Source organism: Pleurodeles waltl, chromosome 9 (genome assembly GCF_031143425.1).
Source record: "Pleurodeles waltl isolate 20211129_DDA chromosome 9, aPleWal1.hap1.20221129, whole genome shotgun sequence".
NCBI classification, from domain to species: domain Eukaryota; kingdom Metazoa; phylum Chordata; class Amphibia; order Caudata; family Salamandridae; genus Pleurodeles; species Pleurodeles waltl.
In genome coordinates, this window is record NC_090448.1 from 807,852,480 (window position 1) to 807,872,245 (window position 19,766).

The following is a 19,766-nucleotide window of genomic DNA, read 5'->3' on the forward strand; positions in this document are numbered from 1 at the left end:
TGACACACTTACAGTGCACACACTTCAAGGGTGTGATAGCGACCCAATAAGATTGAGCTGGCGGGAATGCACCTCGCAAAAGAATAATTAGTTTAACAGTACATCAGTAGCCTTAAGTAAGGGAGCTGATATGAGCGACATCCATATGTGAAAGTAAAAACCTGAAAACATTAACAACTGTGGTTTCAATTTGACGAACAAACCACAAGCAGAAGCTAATTTGCACCAATGATGATGCTGCCTCTGCCACTGTATCATAAATAATGTGTGACTCAAACCTGTGTTTTTCTTTGAAATACTCCTTCAACACATAGTATCTTCCGGTGCTCTGCTCTCTGGCCAGCTCCCGTTCCCTTCACGTTCTCTGACTGGCATTTCAGACCTGAGAACGTGTCCAACGCCAACCACATGCTTCCAGCAAATGCACAAACAGAATAGTAGAGGGGACGAGGCTCCAATCCTAATGTTGCTGCTAATATTACTCAGCATCAGAGCAGCACCAGAATCGGATGGAGTGGTCTGACGCAACGCTCCCTGAGGCACTGCCTGCTCTCCACCCAGCTGTCTAAGACAGCCCAATTGGAGAGCTTTAAAATGTGCATGTTGGGCTGGCCATCACAAGACAGCTGGCCAAAGAGACATGCACATTTTAAACCGAAGCAGCAACTACCACTGCTCCCTGCTCCAATCAGCAGCAATGACCTTGCCTAGTGCTGCCTGACACTCAGCTCATTGAACTGAAAAATAAAATGGTAATGAAATCGCTTCATTACCATTTTAGTTTTCATGCGAGCTGCGCTATCAGAAGGGAAGCGACGCTCCCCTGCTCCAATAGAGGAACTGCCCCTGGCATAGAGTGCAGTGGTGTAGAAGCATAGAGTGAACTGGCATAGAGTACAGTGGTGCAGTGGCACAGAGTAGAGTGACGGAGAGTGCTGTATTGTAGAGTAGCTTTTTGTAGAGGGGAGTGGTGTACACTGAAGTGTGGCAGAGTGCACTGGTGTAGAGTACAGTAGAGTGGAGTGGGGCAGAATAAAGTGACAGAGTGAAATGATGTAGAGCAGAGAGGTGTGTAGTGCATGGGTTTTGAGTAAAGTGGTGTAGAGTGCAGTGGCACAGAGTGGATTGGTTTTGAGTACAGTGGTGTAGAGTGTATTGTATGGAGTGCAGAGGTGTGGAATAGAGTGGCATGGGGTGGTGCAGGGTAGATTGCAGAGGCGTACAGTAGAGTGGCATAGAATGGAATAGCACCAGAGTGGTAGGAGTGGCATTGAGCGCAGAAACAGAGTGCAGTGTTGCAGGGTAAAGTGGTGTCAAGTGTAGCAGCGTACAGTTAACTGGTGTAGAGTGCAGTAGAGTGGCACATAGTGGTACAGAGTAGAGTGCAGTAGCACAGATAAGAGTGGAGTAAAGTTCACTGGTGGAGAATGCAATGTTGCAGATTTGAGGGAAGTGGTGCGGAGTAGAGTTCAGTGGCGCCAAGTGCAGTGGTGTAGAGTGGAGTGCCATAGTTGTTTCAGAGTAGAGTGCAGTGGCACATAGTAGAGCAATGTGAGGTAGAGTGCATTTGCACGGTGTAGAGTAGAGAGGGAGAATGGAGTGGTGCAAAGAAGATTGCGGTGACATACTGGCATAGTGTGGAGTGGATGGAGAGTAGAGTGGCAGAGTTAAATGGCATAGAGTGTAGTAGGGTAGAGTGTAGTAGCACAGAATGTAGTGTTGCACAGTGCCTTAGTGTAGAGTGGTGCAGAGTAGAGTGCACTGGCGTAGAGTGGCAGAGTGCAGTGTTGCAAAGTAGACTGCATAGAGTGCAGTGGTGAATAAAAGGGTGGCATAGAGTGCAGTGGCATACAGTGGTGCAGACTAGAATGGCGTAGAGTGGATTAGCATGGAGTGCAGTGGCATACAGGGCAGGGGTGTAAAGTTTTGCAGAATAGAGTATAGTGGCGAACAGAGTAGTAGAGTATAGTGGCACAAAGCGCAGTGCTGCAGAGTAGCTGGTGTACAGTGAAGCACCGTAGAGTGCTCTGTTTAGAGCAAAGTGCTGTAGAGTGCATTGGCATAGAGTGTAGTGATGCACAGTAGAGTGCAGTGACACTGAGTGCAGTGGTGTGGAGTGGCGCAGATTACATCATTTCAACGTAGAGTGCAGTGACAAAGAGTGCAATGACAAAGAGTGCAGCGGAGCATAGTTGAGAAGTGATGGGGAGTCTGCTTTCGCACAGAGTAGAGCGGTGCAGAGTACAGAAGCGTAGCATGAATTGGTGTGGAGTGGTGCAGAGTAGAGTGCAGTGACGCAATGCGGAGTGGCGCAGTGTGGAGTGGTGCACAGTTGAGCAAAGTGGCAGAGCATGGAATATGCACGGGGTGGAAGCACACATAATTTACAGACAATACACCTTCAATTGAAATCACCATATTATTTGCACAGTTACACAGTTTCATTGCTAAAAGTATACAGCACACAAACGATGTGTGGAAATGTCATCCTTTGTACTGATTTGTTTTGATAGTTTTAAAATAGTTGGTTCCACTACACTTCAGAGTAACCAAACTATGGCCCTCATTAGGACTTCAGTGGTCTATTTCGTAGACAGCCCAAGTCACGCCCGCCATATGACCACCAGTGTTGGCGGTCTTCAGACCGCCATATTATGGCTGCTGACTGCTCTCTGCCACTATTTGGCCCAGCGCCACCGCCACGTCACCACAACACCGCCCGCTGTATTACAACATTGTAAACGGTGTTGTGGTGTTGTGTTGGCAGGGCACTGGCGCCCGAGCAAGCTCCAGGGACCCCGTTCCCTCCTGGACGACCACTGCGACCACCAGGTAAGGGGATCGTCTGACAGAGGATGGGGGTGTTGTGTGTGAGAATTGGGGAGGTGAATGGAGTGGGATAGGGGGTGTTGTGTGTGTTTGTGTGCCAGTGTCTGTTTGCTTTTGTGAATGCCTGTATGCGGAGGGGGGTGTTGTGGTCATGTGTGTGTGAATGAGTGAGCGTGGATGTGTGCGTGTATGTATGTAAGTGTGGGTAGTGTGTGCGTGTGTGGATGGGGTGGGGTCAGAATGGGATCGGGGGGGCTTCTGATGGGGTTGGGGGGGCTCCTACATGGAGGGGGGAATTGGGGAGGCCTGTTGTGGTGACAGGAATGAGTATTCCTGTCGCCAGTATCCTTACTGCCAAGGATTTCATGGCAGGGCTGCCACCACGAATCCCTGTCAGTAAGGATACTCAAAATACCGCGGGCGATCTTAGGAGGACTGCCAGGTCGAAGGTGGTCAGCCTTTGGCCAGGCGGTCCCACCCTCCTGCTGGTACACGTGGTGAACTGGCTGCAATGCATAATTTGGCGGTCCTGCACCGCCACGCTGTTGGCGGTCTGACCGCAGGCGTGGTGAGGCAGGACCGCCAAGGTCATAATGGTCACTTATGTGCTTTGGGCTTTTCTAATTTTGAAATATCTACACAGTTCATTCTCAGACATTTACATTTTATGAGTAAAAAAAAGTAACACTGTACATGGTTCCGGGGTGTGGAAATTAAAAAAATATCTACTTATCTGTGGGACAAGTTTTTTTACAAATCTGGTCGTTCTGTAAAAAAATCCACTTGTACCTTTTGTGCCACATAGTGCAGCGACAAGTTATGGCAGCAATCTCATTATAAAAGCCTTGTGATCACAGCCTCTCTGATGATGCCAGAACCCAGAATACAGTAGAGTTTGAATACTAGCAATTTCCTAAGGGGTATATTTATTAAGAAATCATGCAGCGTAGCACGTCACCTTGCTGCGCTGCATGATAGAGAAAGAGCAGGAATGCACCCTATTTAAATTGTATGGTGCACTCCTGTCTTTTGTCGCGCGGGCGCACGCTTGCTGCCAGCCGTCAATGCAGACAACTTTGCACCATGCTGCAAGGTTGCCTGCGTTGTAAGCGACATTGTTTTTCTACAGGAAGGGGTACCTTCCTGCCAAATAAATAAATAAATCCTGAAAGGCATAGTCCTCTTTCTATGAGTGCTGCAGAATGCAGCACAAACACAAAGAAATGAGCTAGGAGAGATAAAGATATTTGGATTTTGAGGCATTCCCAGGTCTACCAGTAATGGAAAATTTGGGAATGGGCCAAAATCCATGGGTGGATGCGTGGAACACCCACGCTCCACCCATGCAACACCTTTCCAGGGCAGAACAATGCAATGCAGCAACTTGCGTTGCGGTACGTTACCCTGGATTTATCAAGCCAGGCTAGGCCACGCAAGTTCAATCTAATTCAAAAGTTGCTTCGCTCTTGCGCATGCATATTTGCTAATACTAAAATGCAGTTCACAAATACTTTCTAGGAGTATGATTTCCTGGCCTACTTGTGTATTTATGAAAGCCATTAATCTGCACTAATGCACAGACATATACCATGGGGGTACTTTTGTGACTTTCTCTAAGAATTGGGTCCCTAATTAGGTCCGGTGTTAACTAAGACCGTTTGTTTTTATTATATTTTGTCCCTCTATCTGTTGGCTGGCTTCACTGTGAGTGATAATGAGCATATCAGCACAAAAAGTAATTTTGTTCAGTGCGAGGAACTACATCAGCAATGTGTGCTTTCTGAGACCAAAAATATTTTTGCTTTTGCCTATGTTTGTTATAAATGACGAGGACTCAATAGCTTCTACAACAATAAAGTTTTCCAAAAACCATGTCAAAACAAGAATCATCACATTGACACAACCAAAAAGTTGACCACCAATTTCAGACCTACTGGCTTTGCCAATGCTTGATTATTTTCATGTTTCACATAATCTTGTTGAATAAGTTTTTTTTACATTATGAATACTTTTTGGGAATACTAACATGCATCATGACATTTTACCAGAAATGGTATCCAAAATTTCACAGGAGCTTGTTTAGGAAAACACTTTTTTTCAAGGTTGCATTTTTTTGTGAACATTTTATGATGAAAGCAAAGAACCATCAATCTTGCTTTAAAGCGTCTGCAAATATCTGCATCTCCTCAGAGAGCATTCTGGGAGCATTATACGTAGACTCACAGTGGGAAACTTTGCAAACATGTGTACATATTTTTATGCTGGAACCTCTATCAGTAGTGCAGTCTGAGCTTACAACATTTGTTTAGAGCGCTCACCCTAATAATAAAAGCTTTGCGTTAATGAACCATTAATACAAGTTCGAAGAACATTAACATATGGACACAAATACTACCTAAATTGCAAACAGTGCCCTTCCCTGATCTATAATGTGATACTGTAAACTTGCAGCCAAGGGGTTTGTGCTGCAGGGGGTTCGGCCTACTTATCCCTAGAACAAAATAGACATGAAAACTTGCTGGTCATGACCCCAATAATATGTCCTGGGCATCAAGCTATAAGAATTCCACACCCCTGCGGATCCTCAAGCACACCCTTGGAGCCAGCATGATTGCACCTTAAATCCTCTCAGTCTAACATCAGAGAAAAAAAGTAAACACTAAGCTCCCTGGAAGACGGAGCCTAACATTTGACCTCTGTCTTTGAATGCACAGCAAATGTGACATGATAAGAACAAGATTTTGAGGTCTGTTTACAGAAATCAAACACTGGTGGAAAGATACACTAAATAGGATTTGGGCAAGGGAAAGGACAAACTCAAGTTAGACAGCCTAAAATAAATAGAGCCAGCAAATAGAAAGCAAGCAAATGCAAGTTACAAACCACAAAGCCAAATGTAAACAACAGGCAGAATGTATTTTCAGGGAGGCTTTCCTAATGTACCCAAGGTGCCGCTAGCAAACAAGACAGCTGCACTGTCTGGTAGGCTTCGACCTAAAAATGGATTCCTTGAATGTGACAAATGGAAGGTATAAATCATTCAATTAAAAGGATGGTAAAGAAAATATGCTCCAAAGGGAGAGAGACACAAGAAAAGGAAGGATAGCCATTAAATAATAAGCAAGGAAATGAGACTTGCAAGAAAGTCAGTCATTAGCAAGAAAAGGGCTAGCCCAAAGCTCAATGTGATCTTAGTTATCATCATAAAAGATCTTCAAAAACAGAAAGCTAAGAGCTACCCATAGGCATGCCCTAAAAAAAATATATATATAAAAAAAAAAATTCTCACCATGAGATCGTCATAAAATATGCATTCGGTACGTCGATAAATTTCAATTACCACAAAAACCCTCCTTGCCTGCCATGGTGATGAAGAGCTTTGTTTTGGCAATGAATGCCTTCTAATCCAATAAATATATTGTAAAATTAATTCTGGTGATTTTTGATATTCAGTATACATACATCAAGAGTCAGTCAAGGGCTGGAGAAAGCCTTTTAGTTTTTTAAGCTTTACAATTCCATGCTTCAAAACACAATTTTTAGGTTGCAAGTGTTCAACGTGTTGTATACTTTTAAGAATACTTATACTGTGGGTTCCAGCGATTTCATTTGTTGCTTCCAGTGTCCTTTAGAAATCCTTGCTGGCTAGTGGTCAGTTCTGCCTCTTTTGTCCTGCCTTTTTCACTTTGGGAGCAGCACCAACTACTGTATAATTACGTTATGTTCTGTTTATGTCTTCTGTAGGAGACTTTCTTTTTTTGTATTTGCCTGCTGGTATTACACCGCAGGTGTGTGTTCAGTACCCCCACCCCACCAGCTCCCTCTGCAAACATAAAACCAACAGCAAAGGGAGGCTCTTTCAGTCACCCTTGTTTATCTTAGCTCCCACGTTTGGCTTGGAATGGAGCTTTAATTTCCTCGCTGCCTCTGCCATAGTCGGAAAAGACCAGCTGCTGTGCTCCGATCGGAGCTGCTTCAAGGGTGTGCCCTGCTGATTAGTGACTGAAAGCGTGATGTTTGTATGAGTATGATCCCACAAGCCTGCATATAAATACAGCAAAAATGCAACTTACAATTTATTTAGACAAACTAAATACACTGTTAAAAACAAGATACAGGCACAAAAACGTACAGAAAACACTGCGAGGGCAGCTCTGGGCCCCACAATGCTTTAACTGGCATTGCCTCTGTAAGGGGTCCCTTGAAACCGCCCTTGTGCTCTACGCGTTGTCCTTCCTGTCCACCCGTCCCTGCTAGTGAATATAATGATGCCCTCAAAAGCAAGTAGTCAGTTTCAGTTCTAATGTTTTATTGGTAGAAGACGGAGACAGACGACGTGTCGCTGTGATGTAACATTACATAGTGATGATATGAAAATGGTTCTGTAGGCAAAATTGTTTTATATTTCGAAGTGCACAGTTTATGGGATGCCACTTTTGCGTGGATGGCGTTCTACGTTCAGAAGCTATAGAGGTGCCTTAAAATTGGTTTTATTTGCACGTCTATTGTACTGTTAGCAGAAGCCCCAGAGACATGCATCACATTGGTCTAATAGTGAGAGAGAGCGTGAGCGTGTGTGTGTGTGTAAGGGGGTAAGGTTGCAGAATGTGATTTTGGGTAAATTCTGCTTGATTTTGAGCCACCTGCTATCAAGTTGAGTTGCAAAGGTTTAACTATGGCATCTGAGAATCTAGCGTAGATGGCTGGTGTATCAGAGTAAGCTTGAATCACTGTAGCACCCTGAATGGGACTTCGGTCTATGCAATTTGTGTAGCAATTCCCTAACGCATACACACTAAAATCATGTCTGAAAACAGCTCAGCCTCAGATGATACTTTGTCTTTCACTTCTAGCATCCTGGGTGCTTATTATAGCTGACCTACATTATTATTATCATCATCATTAACCCACATTTATAAAGCGTAACGTTCACCTGACAGGTATCTTGATGTTAGGAGCACACCAGTAGAAACACCAGAAAATTAGGCATTTGCAGTAGCAACACCAAGAAATTAGGCACTGCTCTAACTTATCAATTATAGCCTTGACTCTTCTACTTCTTAGGGAAGAGCCAAGTTTTCAGCTTCCTCCTATAACTGTACAGGTTTTCCTCCTTCTTGATGAGGAATGGTAATTTTTTCCACCACTGTGCAGCTCTCACTGGAAAAGATCTGCCACATACATAGCCTTTTTAAATCTGGGTACAAAAATAGAATTTTCTGATGCAGATCGCAGTTGTCTCTGCAATCTATGATGCTTTACTTTCCTTTGGATACGTGAAGGACCAGTTCCCTTCTTCACTTTGAAGACAATACACATCGCTTTAAATATGATTATTTTCTTCACCAGTTGCCAATAAAGCTCTCGTAAGGCACCTGAGGCTGACTCATACCTGGATTTATTTAATGCTAGTTCTGCTGCCATTTTTTGTATCCTTTCCAATCTTTTCAGTAGGTAGAAGGGAATACCCAGCAGCAATGCATTAGGATGATCTAATCTACTAAGCACTGCGCTCACTATCACCAATTTCCTTGCTGGTTGGGGTAGCAAGCCAACAATTTTAAGTTCCTCAGCAACCCGTAACAAGTTGTCACTGTTTAATTTACATATGTTTCAATTGCAAGATTTCCATCTATTAGGACTCCCTATGGTTTCTGAGACGTTCCAGGGCCAAAGGTTAGCTGGAAGAGACTGACATTTTCTCCAGTCCTCAATATAAAAACTCTGTCTTACCTCCACTGAATTTTAATTTTTTCTGTTTAAGCCATCTTGCCATATCAAACAAGCAGGTATGCAATCTGTCTAAATGGGATGAGCCGTCATTATCCAGCAACAAGATGATTTGCATATCGTTGGCATAATTAACAAAGATAATCCCATAAAATCTGATCAATTTCATTAGTGGCCTCAAATACAAATTAACGAGGATGGGACTCAGCATCGATCCTTGTGGGAACCCAACGCGTATCTTTTTAACATTTTATTGAAAGGGGGGGTAGTGAAATAGCCTGGTATCGGTCACTTAATTATGAATCAACCCTGTCACAAAATAAGCCTCCCACCCCAATTTATTTCAATCTGTCCAGTAGAATTAGGTGGTTGACCGCATCGAAGGCAGAGATAGGTCTATCATATTAATACTGCCATCACACTACTGTCAACAATCATCCTTAATTTGTCCATTGCATGTATTAGCGCCATTTCAGTCCCATGTGCAGTTCTAAAGCCTGTCTGTTAACTCTCCAGAATGTTATCTTCCAAAAACTTTTCCAAGTTCCTTCTAACATATTTCTCAACAATCTTTACTGGATATGGAAGTTGTGAGATGGGCAGGTAATTACTAAGATCACTGATGTCAGCCAATGGCTTTTTCAATAGTGGTTTAGCAAGTGTATTCTTCCAGCCGGAAGGGACCTTGCCTGTCCTTAGGGACTGATTACACACCCTTAATAGGCCCACGTATAAGTCATCTGCCCTGTCTTTCCAGACCTTAGATGGAAATCAGGTCTAGTAAGTTATCAGAGGATACAGACATAGCTAGTACCTTGAACACCTCGCTACTTATCGGCTCTATAATGTCCATTTTAATCGGGCTGACCAAAATCCATACTCACAGAAATCATGAGGGAGTTCACAATAACCTATATATCCTCCAACTGGAGGATATCCTTTATGTCAGCTTTCACGATAACTTCAATCTTATTATGGAAATTATCAGACACCTTACCACATAACTCATGTGATGGAGTCACCCTACTTTTACACACTTTGGGTTTGCCAAATCTCTTACTATCTCAAACATTTTCTTACTCTTATTAGCAGCTTTCATAATAGCTGTGGCATTATAAATTTCTTTCGATTTCCTAATCTCTCTCTTATACTGATTTAGGGCATCTTTCAGAACCAACTTGTCCTATCCAAACATGTCCTGCACCACTGTGTTTTCAACTTTCTACATTTAGGATTCCCTTCCCTCCAGTCATGGTGTTACACAATATTCCCTACGGTTAGGTCTTCGGTCTAAAAATATTAAACAACTACCAGTAGACATTGGTAGTAGATCTACTGACTGGGTGGCACTTACATCCAGCAGTAATCTGATAATACTGTTTTAGAACTAAGTATTTTACTGCTATAACACTATTGCTGGGAGTCTATCTAGTTGCGCAGACAATCAGTCACTTTCCATCACAAACTGAAACAAACCAGGCCTTCTTTTCATTTCCCGGTTCAAATATTCCTATTTCAGTCCAATCTACTCGATGTGGCTTTTTCTTTTAAAGTCAAACCCCTTCCTTTTCTCTTGTTTTGTATTTCCTACATTGATATGCTTTTTTACATTGTTTCCAAGATTTTCTAACAGCACAAATTTAGCAAGCATTAGCAAAACCAATAGGTGGCACTTTTATAATGCAAGTGCTAATCTACTGACTTGCCAGTGCTTGTTTGTAAAGCATTTTTTTTTTTTTAAAGTAAAAGTAAACAACATCCCCAAATACTCAATCCAAGTGTTATGCATGTGTGTTTGTGTGCGTGTCTGAAGGCATCCGTAAGCAAATGTTGGGTTATTCACATTAGTACATACACAATCAACATTGTCAACAAGTGTGTTTGCGTGTATGTCAGTGAGTGAAGATACATAGGTAAGTAGATGAGTTTGTGAGACTGCACTCAAAGTGAGTTTAACAGTACTCATGTGATTAAACAAGTATATTTGTGCGTTAATGTAATTAATTGCATTTTATAGCCCCAACCACCACAGTTATGAAAGCAACTGTGTGTGCCTGGGTGTGCGTAAGTCAGTCAGTCAAAGTATGTGGTTAAGCACATGAGTGGGTTGAGCGGTATCGTGGGAGTGGGTAAGTATCCGAGGGATTATGAAAGTGTGTCTGCATATGTGACTGAATCTATGACTGTGTGTTATGTTTTTGCACCAACCACATCCATTATCGTATGAGCGTGTGTATAAGTCAGTGCATGGAGATGTATGGATGAGAAAGTCGGTGAGACAGGTGCGAGTTTTTAATGCATGTTCTTCATACAGGAAATCAAGCTGTCCCTTGCTGCTGTAGCATTCTGCAAAATATATAATTCTGAGAGTAATGGAACAATAGACAGGTTAAATTGGACTCTCAAGAAAATTGTCCAGTTTGTGAAGGTTTCTGGGTTGGATTGGAAAGAGCGTCTCAGAAGAATTGTGGCTTATGGGCCAGCTCCCTATCAAAGAACGGCAAAAAACACTTTTGAATTTTTCAGAGGTCAGAATTCAATCTGTAGGTTGGTTCGAGGCTAGGCCGATTGGAGGCAGGGAAGTGTGAAGATGTCTTGTGGAGATGTATTAAAGGAGCTCAAGAATGTTCAGCAGAGGATGCAGAAGGAAAACTTTGAAGTAAGGAAAGTCACCAGTGAGAGTGAGCCAAGATGGCAATTGGGTCAAACTCAAGTTGCCAGTGGGGATTTGGAGATTCCGCAAATTGGTGAAAGATGATAACATAATTTAGAAATACAATACAATACAAACAGATAGGATGATATGGAACTTAAGCACGGAGGGGGGCGTGGCCAGCCATCTAAGATGGCGGACACAAGCAGCTAGAGCTCCGCGCTCGAATCCTAGATTATCCTGCATTGGGCGCAGCACGCGGGGCCATCGACAGCGGTACGATGACTGTCCTGCTGCGCTGGGTTCCCAAGTGCGTCGGAGCCTCCGTCCGCGGCCCTGCAGACCTGTGTCATGCGGCAGCGGGGAGCGCGTGGCTGGGCGCTGAGGCCTGCGCTGGAGTGTCGGAGCGGCGCTGGCCTGGAGCACGGAGGCAGCGCGCGGCCCTTTGAAGCTGAGGTGGAGATCGCAGTGGAGGAACTGCGTTGACGGCCCCCGCGGAGCCTCGGCCTGAGGCGGAAGTGAGCGCGGAGGCGAGGTGAGACTGATTTGGAGTGCTGCTGGTGCCCTGAAAAGAGTTGTGGCCTGGATGGTGGGGCCCCCTGGGCAGCACTGAGGACCAGGTTCCTGAGGAATCGAGGAGCCGCCGGGGCCTAGGCTATTCGTTCTGCTGCTCCGTTGTGGCTTAGTGGAGCATGCAAGCGGGCCTGGACTGGCTGCCCAGTGTCATGAAGGCACAGGAGACTGCCTTTTGAGGGGCTCCGAGGGACCTCATTGTTGGATGCCTCGTCACTTGATGAAGCTCTGTTGCCCGTGGAGCCAGTGGAGGGCTCCTGTCACACTGTGAGGTGCGGGCGGACTCTGCTGTCTGGCCTGTGTTTAGTCACCTGTGTGAGAGTTGCCGAATAATATTTTCTGCGCGCCCCATCCTATTCGCCCTAAAAGACAGATTGGCGAGTTGAGAGCGGCGGGGGTTGGTCGCCTCCGCTCTGGTGCCGGAGCTGGTGCAAAGACCACACAGGAGCCTCTGCCCCAAGACAGCCAAAAGCTGGACACTGTATTGGCGGCGGTGGAGCGAATAGGCGCCTCTGTGGAACGGGCCAGAACGTCCCTGGAAGGCAAGATAGACAAGGTGGCCAGTGACCTTGCCCTGCTACATGCGGATCACTGCAAATTGGCAGACAGGACAGGAACTCTTGAGACACGACTGGATGAGCTGACGCCCACAACAGCTCAGCTGGAGAATACAATGGGAGATGTACTGACCCGCATGAACGAGCTTGAATGACGTGTTGAGGATGCTGAGGGCCGCACCCGAAGGAACCACATTCGTGTTGTTGGGCTACCGGAGGGCGCGGAGGGCCATGATGCTGTTGCATACTCGGAGACCTAGCTCCGGGGGTTGGTACCGGAGGGAACACTGTCTCCCTTCTTCTCAGTGGAACGTGCACATAGGAACCCTACCAGAGCGCATCCACCGGGAAACGGCCCTCGTCCCTTCATACTTCGCCTGCTCCACTATGCAGACAGAGACAACATCCTGAGGTCGGTCAGATCGTCTTCGCCGCTTCGAGTGGAGAACGCCCAGGTCATGTTGTTTCCTCATTACACACTGGCGGTGCAAAAAGATTGTGCCTCTTATCTGCCATTAAAACGCAAGCTCCAGACTCTCAATCTTGAATACTCTCTCCTAATTCCGGGCCAAGCTTCGTATAATAGCGGACAGCAAATCACATTTCTTTGCCACTCCAGAAGCGGCATGGGAATGGCTGGAGTCCACAAGCAGAATCAGTGGTAGAGAACCGGAAAAGAATCCGACAGCGCCAAGGAGCAGGCGCATTTGTGCGCAACGCACCCGCAGGACACGTGATGTCACCCCGGAGAGGGTGAAACATGTTCCTGATCTAGAGGAGATCATCCAGGAGCGGCAAGAGGCACTACAGTCGGCGGCGGTCATTAACTCTCCTTCGACGGCTTCGGAGATGGGAACAGAAGCCTCACAACCCAATAATGAGGAACCTGTCAACCCGGACCGGCTCTCTGAGGCGGACTCCCCGGCGCGCCTTGGGGTGACCCCGCATACAGCGGACGAGTTGTTCTAGTCTGTCTCTGCACTTAACCTGACCCCTTGGCACTCCTTGGCACTCCATCACGCCCCAGTTTCCTTAATGACCAACCCATGCCTTGAGAACTAAACTGTATTATATTGCTGGTCTGGCAGGTTGGGGGCGCGCCGGTGCAGTGAGTGGGGGGCTACTTGGCGGGGTGCCTCTGTCGCCCCTCTCCTCCTGCGCCCCTGCTCCTTTCCCCTCTTTAGGGTCAGCAATATACGCTGGCCCGCGCACGGACATACCGGGAATGCGCTTCATCACACACCTGTCTTTTAGGCATACGGCCCACCCCACTCTCCTGCCCGCGGAGATTCATTATATACAGTTGCTTGGTTGACCCAGTTGGTTATATGATTTGGGCAGGTGCCTGTTGCTCCTCTGCTCCGATGGTATGGTATTTGTTCTTGTTCTTTTGGAGATCATATTCTAGCAGCCTGATGGATTGTTGGAACCTTGTTGCTTCATACAACACCTTGCATGCGTGGCCCGCGTTGTTAGTTAGCCGCACTCATTGCCTAAACCCACCATGAGCACCTACACCATTCTTACATGGAATGTGAGTGGCATACACACACCAAAGAGAAGGTACTCAATACACTCCTACCTTAAAAGACACTTGCCGCACATCGCTTTCCTGCAGGAGACCCACTTGGCGCTTCCCGAGGTACCCCGTCTGCGGCGTAGATGGAGAGGTCAGGTTTATGCAACAGGATATTCCTCCTTCGCAAGGGGCGTTCTGATTTGGATTAGACCGGGTATACCTTTTGTGGAAGAGAGCCAGATAATTGACGAACGGGGCAGTATGTGCTGGTGCGGGGACGACTAGCAGGCCGGGTACTGTTGCTGGGCTCCATTTATGCGCCGAATTTGGAACCAGCCTCCTTTCTACACACTTTGTCTCACCAGTTGTCAGGGTGGAGTGACTACCCCTGGCTCCTGGGAGGGGACTTTAACAGCGTGTTGGATCCGGATCTACACTGCTCACACCACTACCAACTGCTCCTACTCTGGCAGCAGCGCGAGCGTTAAACACCTGGGCCACAAATTGGCACCTGCTGGACATATGGCGTCACCGTAACCCCACCAACAGAATCTATTCTTATTATTCCGCCCCACATTCGCTATATGTGTGCCGAGACTAGAATAATGTGCACTCACAATTTATACACTGCAATCCAAGGCACTGACTACTTAGGCCGCACACACTCAGATCACAATCCACAAACAGTACGATTAGGATGGGATGCCTCTCTCCCAGCGATCCCCACCTGGAAGCTCAGACCCGAGCTTTTGTTCAGAGCCTCATTAGAGGAGGCAATCCCCGAATACTTTGAGCACAACAAAGGCACGGCATCCTCCGGCTTGGTGGAATGGGATGCCTTCAAGGTTTCATTAGAGGCCACTGTATGGGAACGCAGTGGAATCAGCGACGCTCTGTCGAAAATGAACTTGCTTGGGTGGAGCGAACCATGCTGCGCCCTGAGCGAGAGGCTGCACGGGGACCCAGGGAGGTAGTGCTCCTGACGGCGGTGAGGAAGGAACACCTCGCTCTATTGGAAAGACTGCGCTGCCTAAACTATGCTGCCTACTCGGCTCGAACCCATGCGTCGGTGGATAAGTCAGACAGACTCCTGGCGTGGCTGACCAGGGGCGAGAGGGAGAGTAGCCTAATTGTAGAAATACGCTCAGTGTCGGGCACAGTACTTTACACTCCCTCAAAGATACACGCAGAGTTCATGCACCACTATAGAACCTTTTATCGCTCGGTCGCGCAGCCGGGCAGACAGGCCTGTGCGGAATACCTTTCGGCTATCACACTACCCCGACTGACAGCGGAGCAATGCGCCACACTAGAGGAGCCCCTTGAGCTCTCTGAAATACAGGCTAGCATTCATGACCTCTCAGCGGGCAGAACTCCTGGCCCGGATGGTCTTCCTGCTGACTTTATAAGACCTTTGCCGAAGTCCTTGCGCCCCACCTTCTCAGAGTATATGAAGAGTCGGTGCGGAAGGGCTCGTTGTCAGTCTCGCAGAATGAGGCGCTGTTGGTGTCGCTCCCTAAGCCAGGGAAGGATCCACTGGAGCTTGGCTCCTATCGTCCATTAGCAATGCTTAATACAGACTATAAAATACTAGCCAAGACACCAAAATCCTGCCTTTTTCCCTTTGACCCTACACTCCCAGACCTGCGGCTGCGTCTTTCTGGAGTGGTAGTTCCCTGGCAACCACACACGTTTAGATATCTAGGCATCCAAATTTATCATCAAAGAGAGGACCTGTTTGATGGGAACCTTAAAACGGCGGTGTCATCCATCAGATCCCAGATGGTCTTCTGGCAAACACTGCCACTATCAGTAGCAGGCAGAATTGCCCTTTTGAAAATGATTGTTCTGCCACGACTGTTATATTACTTTTCCAACCTTCCACATTATGTGCTGGTCAGTTTCTTCAGGGAGCTGGAACCTAAGTTAAGAGAATTCATTTGGAACAAAGGGCGCTGTAGAGTGGCGCTTAAGAAATTGTATCTGCCACTGGCACAAGGTGGGCTCTCAGCTCCTAACCTGGAGCACTACTACTTAGCGTCACAGCTTCAGTGGGTGTCCAGATGGTTAGCGGGGCTCCATTTCTTGGACACTGCAACTACTACGGGGCCCTGGTCTCTATTGAGAGTTACGAGTCTGTTCCACCCACTCACGCGTTCGGCGCTGCCGGAGGAGCTTCTTCTTAAAGTGGCCTACAGCTGCTTCCGTAGGTCCCTACGACTCACGAGCGGGATCATTCCATTTGCCGCGGCCCTGGCGCTCTTGGGCACGCCTCGTGCCTCCGGAGCAGTAACTGGGACGGAGTTAAGGACTTGGCACAATTCAGAACTGCACACTTTGGGTGACCTGTATAGCGAGGGAGAATTGATTCCGTTTGACACTCTGGTTGCCGACATGGGCCTCCCTGACGGACAGTTTCTATTATATTCCACACTACTACGCTCATTATCAAAGGAGTGGGGAGACTTAACGACAGCTCCCCCGTCCCATTTGCTCGTACAATATATATAGGTAACAGGACAGGGCAGACATCTGATCAGATGGTTCACGGAAGCTCTCAGAACTCACACGGCACGAGAGAACGATGCACTGTGCACAGCTTGGGAATGCGACTCAGCCACATCCTTCACGGACAAGCAATGGGCGTCTGTCATTGCTGGGCACACTAACATACCTCGCAATTCCAGATTTAGACGTATACAATTTTACATAATACAAAGGGCATATCTCACGCCAGCTCGTATAAATAAATATTTCCGTCACTCTGACGCAGCCTGTCCTCGATGTAAATGTGCGAATGCAGATCTCTTACACATGCTGTGGTCCTGCCTCTCCCTACATAGTTACTGGGTAGCGGTGGTCAACAGTTTGACAGTATGCACAGACCGAGTCATACAACTTATATGGGAGAGTTGTGTGCTGGGTCTATTCCCTAGGGGCCCTCATCATAGAGCTACGACAAGATTCCTAGATTTGGGATTTATAACAGCAAAAAGACTCATAACTCATAGCTGGAGGTCGGCAGAGGCTCCAAAATGTGCTTGCCTGGAAGCGATCATTTGTGACATGGGCGGGAGCTGAGGGGGAGGCACTGAGGAGAGAGGATATGCTTGGCCTGCGTAAATACCCACTGTCAGACAGCTGGGACGCCATGATGGCACACTTACAATCTCCAGATGGAGATCTCACAGCGGTGGGGTCAGATTGGAGTCGCAGGACAGCCAGAGTACATCAGACACAGGGAGCTGTAGGTGAAGCTTACTGATATGCCTACCGTGCATTCCATTCCGATTCCAATCAGCTTAATATGAGGCATGGCGCTCGCTGCACAACAAGGATCCTCCCGCGGCTCAGCGCTACACTAAAGCATGCAAACAATATTGAGAACATTTCCACGCATAAGGGGATACTGCACTACCACCATCACAAACCAGTAAATAATGCACTCCACTGTTTATGAAAGTTATTGTTTCTATTTGTTGTTACTCCGGAATCTTCAATAGTAAATAACTGTTCTCCCGAATGCAAGACAAGGGGGAGTAAATGGCAGTAAGGTTGTCTAGCCAATTTACTGTGCCTAAACCCAGAGACTTGCTTTCCGCACTGCACAGAAGAACTCTACTAGAATCCGGGCAAAGCTGGCTACCTGTATAATGATGAACATCAGCTTAGATAGCCCGTTTAATTGACAAATTAAAGGCACAGTAAATGCACAGGTGGTTGTAAACTCTGTTTGCGTAGATTTGTAATGCTTTGTTGTTGCAAATATTTACTGTGTGGCTACAATCACAATGTCTAAATGATATGAGATAATTGTTACAACATCTGAAATACCAATAAAAAGATTCCTGAAAAATGGAACTTAAGCACGGAGTGTCAGTGTGACAGCACAAATAAAATGCAGGAAAGACCACAGTTTTGTAATCAAGTGCCGGAGAGAGATGCGGAAGTTGGGATGCATACCACAAGGTTTCTAAGACACTGATATATCCAAAGACTATGTGTCGTAATGGGTCGGGTTCTTCAGTTTGGTTTTCTAAGGTACATGTGTTTTTCTGGTTTATCCCTAAAGGGACCACATTGTTATTTGTTTCATGTTACTTTATTGTTGTTTCCTTATTGCTACTGCAAGCTTTTGGCCATTTGCTAATGCCTCCCAATTTTATGTGAAGGGATGATGTGAAGGTGTATTGCTCTTTCCCGTTCTTGCCAGCTGAAGTTCCATCAACATGAGACCAGTATCACGTGATCTGGTTCCGCTTACAGAGCCTCAAGGTATCGGAGGAAGAACAATTCTTTTGACTTCAGTAAGTGCTTGGATGTGGCTGGGTTGTGCACAATAAAGAAGCACTTCCAACTTATGAGCCTAATGGTGTTCCTTGTCTTTTGGTCCAAGTCTAATGAACAGCCCATGTAAAGGCACTTGAAGGTCTTATTTTCTCACTAAGATGTTGTATTACAACAAATTCTCAGTTTGACAATTATTTCTAGAGGTGCACTCTCAGAGGCTATTTACTTCTGGGGCTGGCTTTATTTGGTGCTGGAGGTCAGGCTTAAGTTGGTAAAATGTGAGTGGGGAGGAAGTGTGACTGAAAGGTGCTTGGGTGATGAAAGGTAATGGGTCACATGTCTGTATACTCGCTCAATTGTATCATGCAAATACCTATTAAATATACATGGTAATGATTGCGTTTTTCTTCTTTTTTAAAGTATCATCCTTGTTGTGAGAAACCCTTGCAATCACAGAAATTTAGGTGTTTTTATATTATGTTGTAAAAACAAACAAACATGAGGTGCAAGCCAAACCTGCTGGTCAAGGCATCAAAGTGAAGCCCCCAAGTGCACTCCATCTCTGGGGCACAAGTGCCCTGGACATAGGGACAATGCTAATGAAAGTTTCTTACCTATTTCAAAGGAGTTATAAAAAAATGCATAAAACCTCCCCTCCTTAGTTTTCACTGTAGATCTTTGTTCCAAGTGTTCTATTCTACTTTTTTTCTTAAGTAGAGACTGAATATTGATGTAGCAGTGCGCTAAAAAAACTGTCACACAATTGTAGTGTAAAATCCTGTTTTGAAGTAAGCCTTGATGATTCAATAGTGCTATTTTATGACAGTCAAGAGTCTAAAAGGCCTGCCCAAAAAGAGAACACCAGTACTGTGCCCTGTGATGCCAGTAGTAAACAATTCTGAAAACCTCATGCTTTCTAGTCGGTACTGATTGTCCCAGGCGCCTAAAAAAGGTATCCCAAATCAATACATAGTTCAGAAAACTTAAATAAGCAATACAGTAAGATAACTTTACAATTTATAAATTCCCTCATAGGACCACCAGCTAGTAATACATGTCAACGCTTTGATGGGGAAAGGTGTAACTTACCTGGCCCTCTGTGTCGTTTTTCCATCCAAATGTAGCAGTTGCTCTGCGCAACACCAGTCTGCGAGTCGAGGAAGGGGAGGCGTACACTTCTCTCTGCGCACAACCGGGAATTATAGTTGTGACACTGTTCCATGGCATCTTTGTAGTACTGCTCTCCCAGACTGTGCAAAAAAAGAGAAGACAGGAAATGTCTATCTATCAGAGTAAAAAGGGCTCAAAAGTGAACTATGTGTGAAAAAGCATTGTGAAGAGAAACAGTCCTGTCACACTATCTGTATTGCGATAAGGATTACAGAGAATGGAAAATATCTTACAAAGTGAAAATGGAAGAGCTTTATTTAGACATGGCTTCTAAAACAAAATTATCCTGAAAAGGTTTATGAACAAAAAGCAACAATAAAGCGACACAAAACTTTAGACTGAAGAGTTGTAAAGTCACATGGTCTCCTGACATTAGGTCATGCCCGACTATAAAAAAACAAAACAAATTAAAAAATGTGATACATACATTAAAGGTTGCAATGTA

At 45.8% G+C, this 19,766-nt stretch overlaps 1 protein-coding gene across 7 annotated transcripts in view; it reads right to left on the reverse strand.

Annotated features, from left to right (window-relative positions):
• The window catches only part of DPF2 (double PHD fingers 2), a 225,313-nt gene that overhangs the window by 175,189 nt on the left and 30,358 nt on the right, over nucleotides 1-19,766 (reverse strand). For all 7 annotated transcript variants that reach the window (XM_069208067.1, XM_069208065.1, XM_069208062.1 and 4 more), the window contains exon 2: nucleotides 19,241-19,401. In XM_069208067.1, coding sequence (XP_069064168.1) covers nucleotides 19,241-19,401 — 161 coding nt within the window. The remainder of the gene's footprint in view (nucleotides 1-19,240; nucleotides 19,402-19,766) is intronic.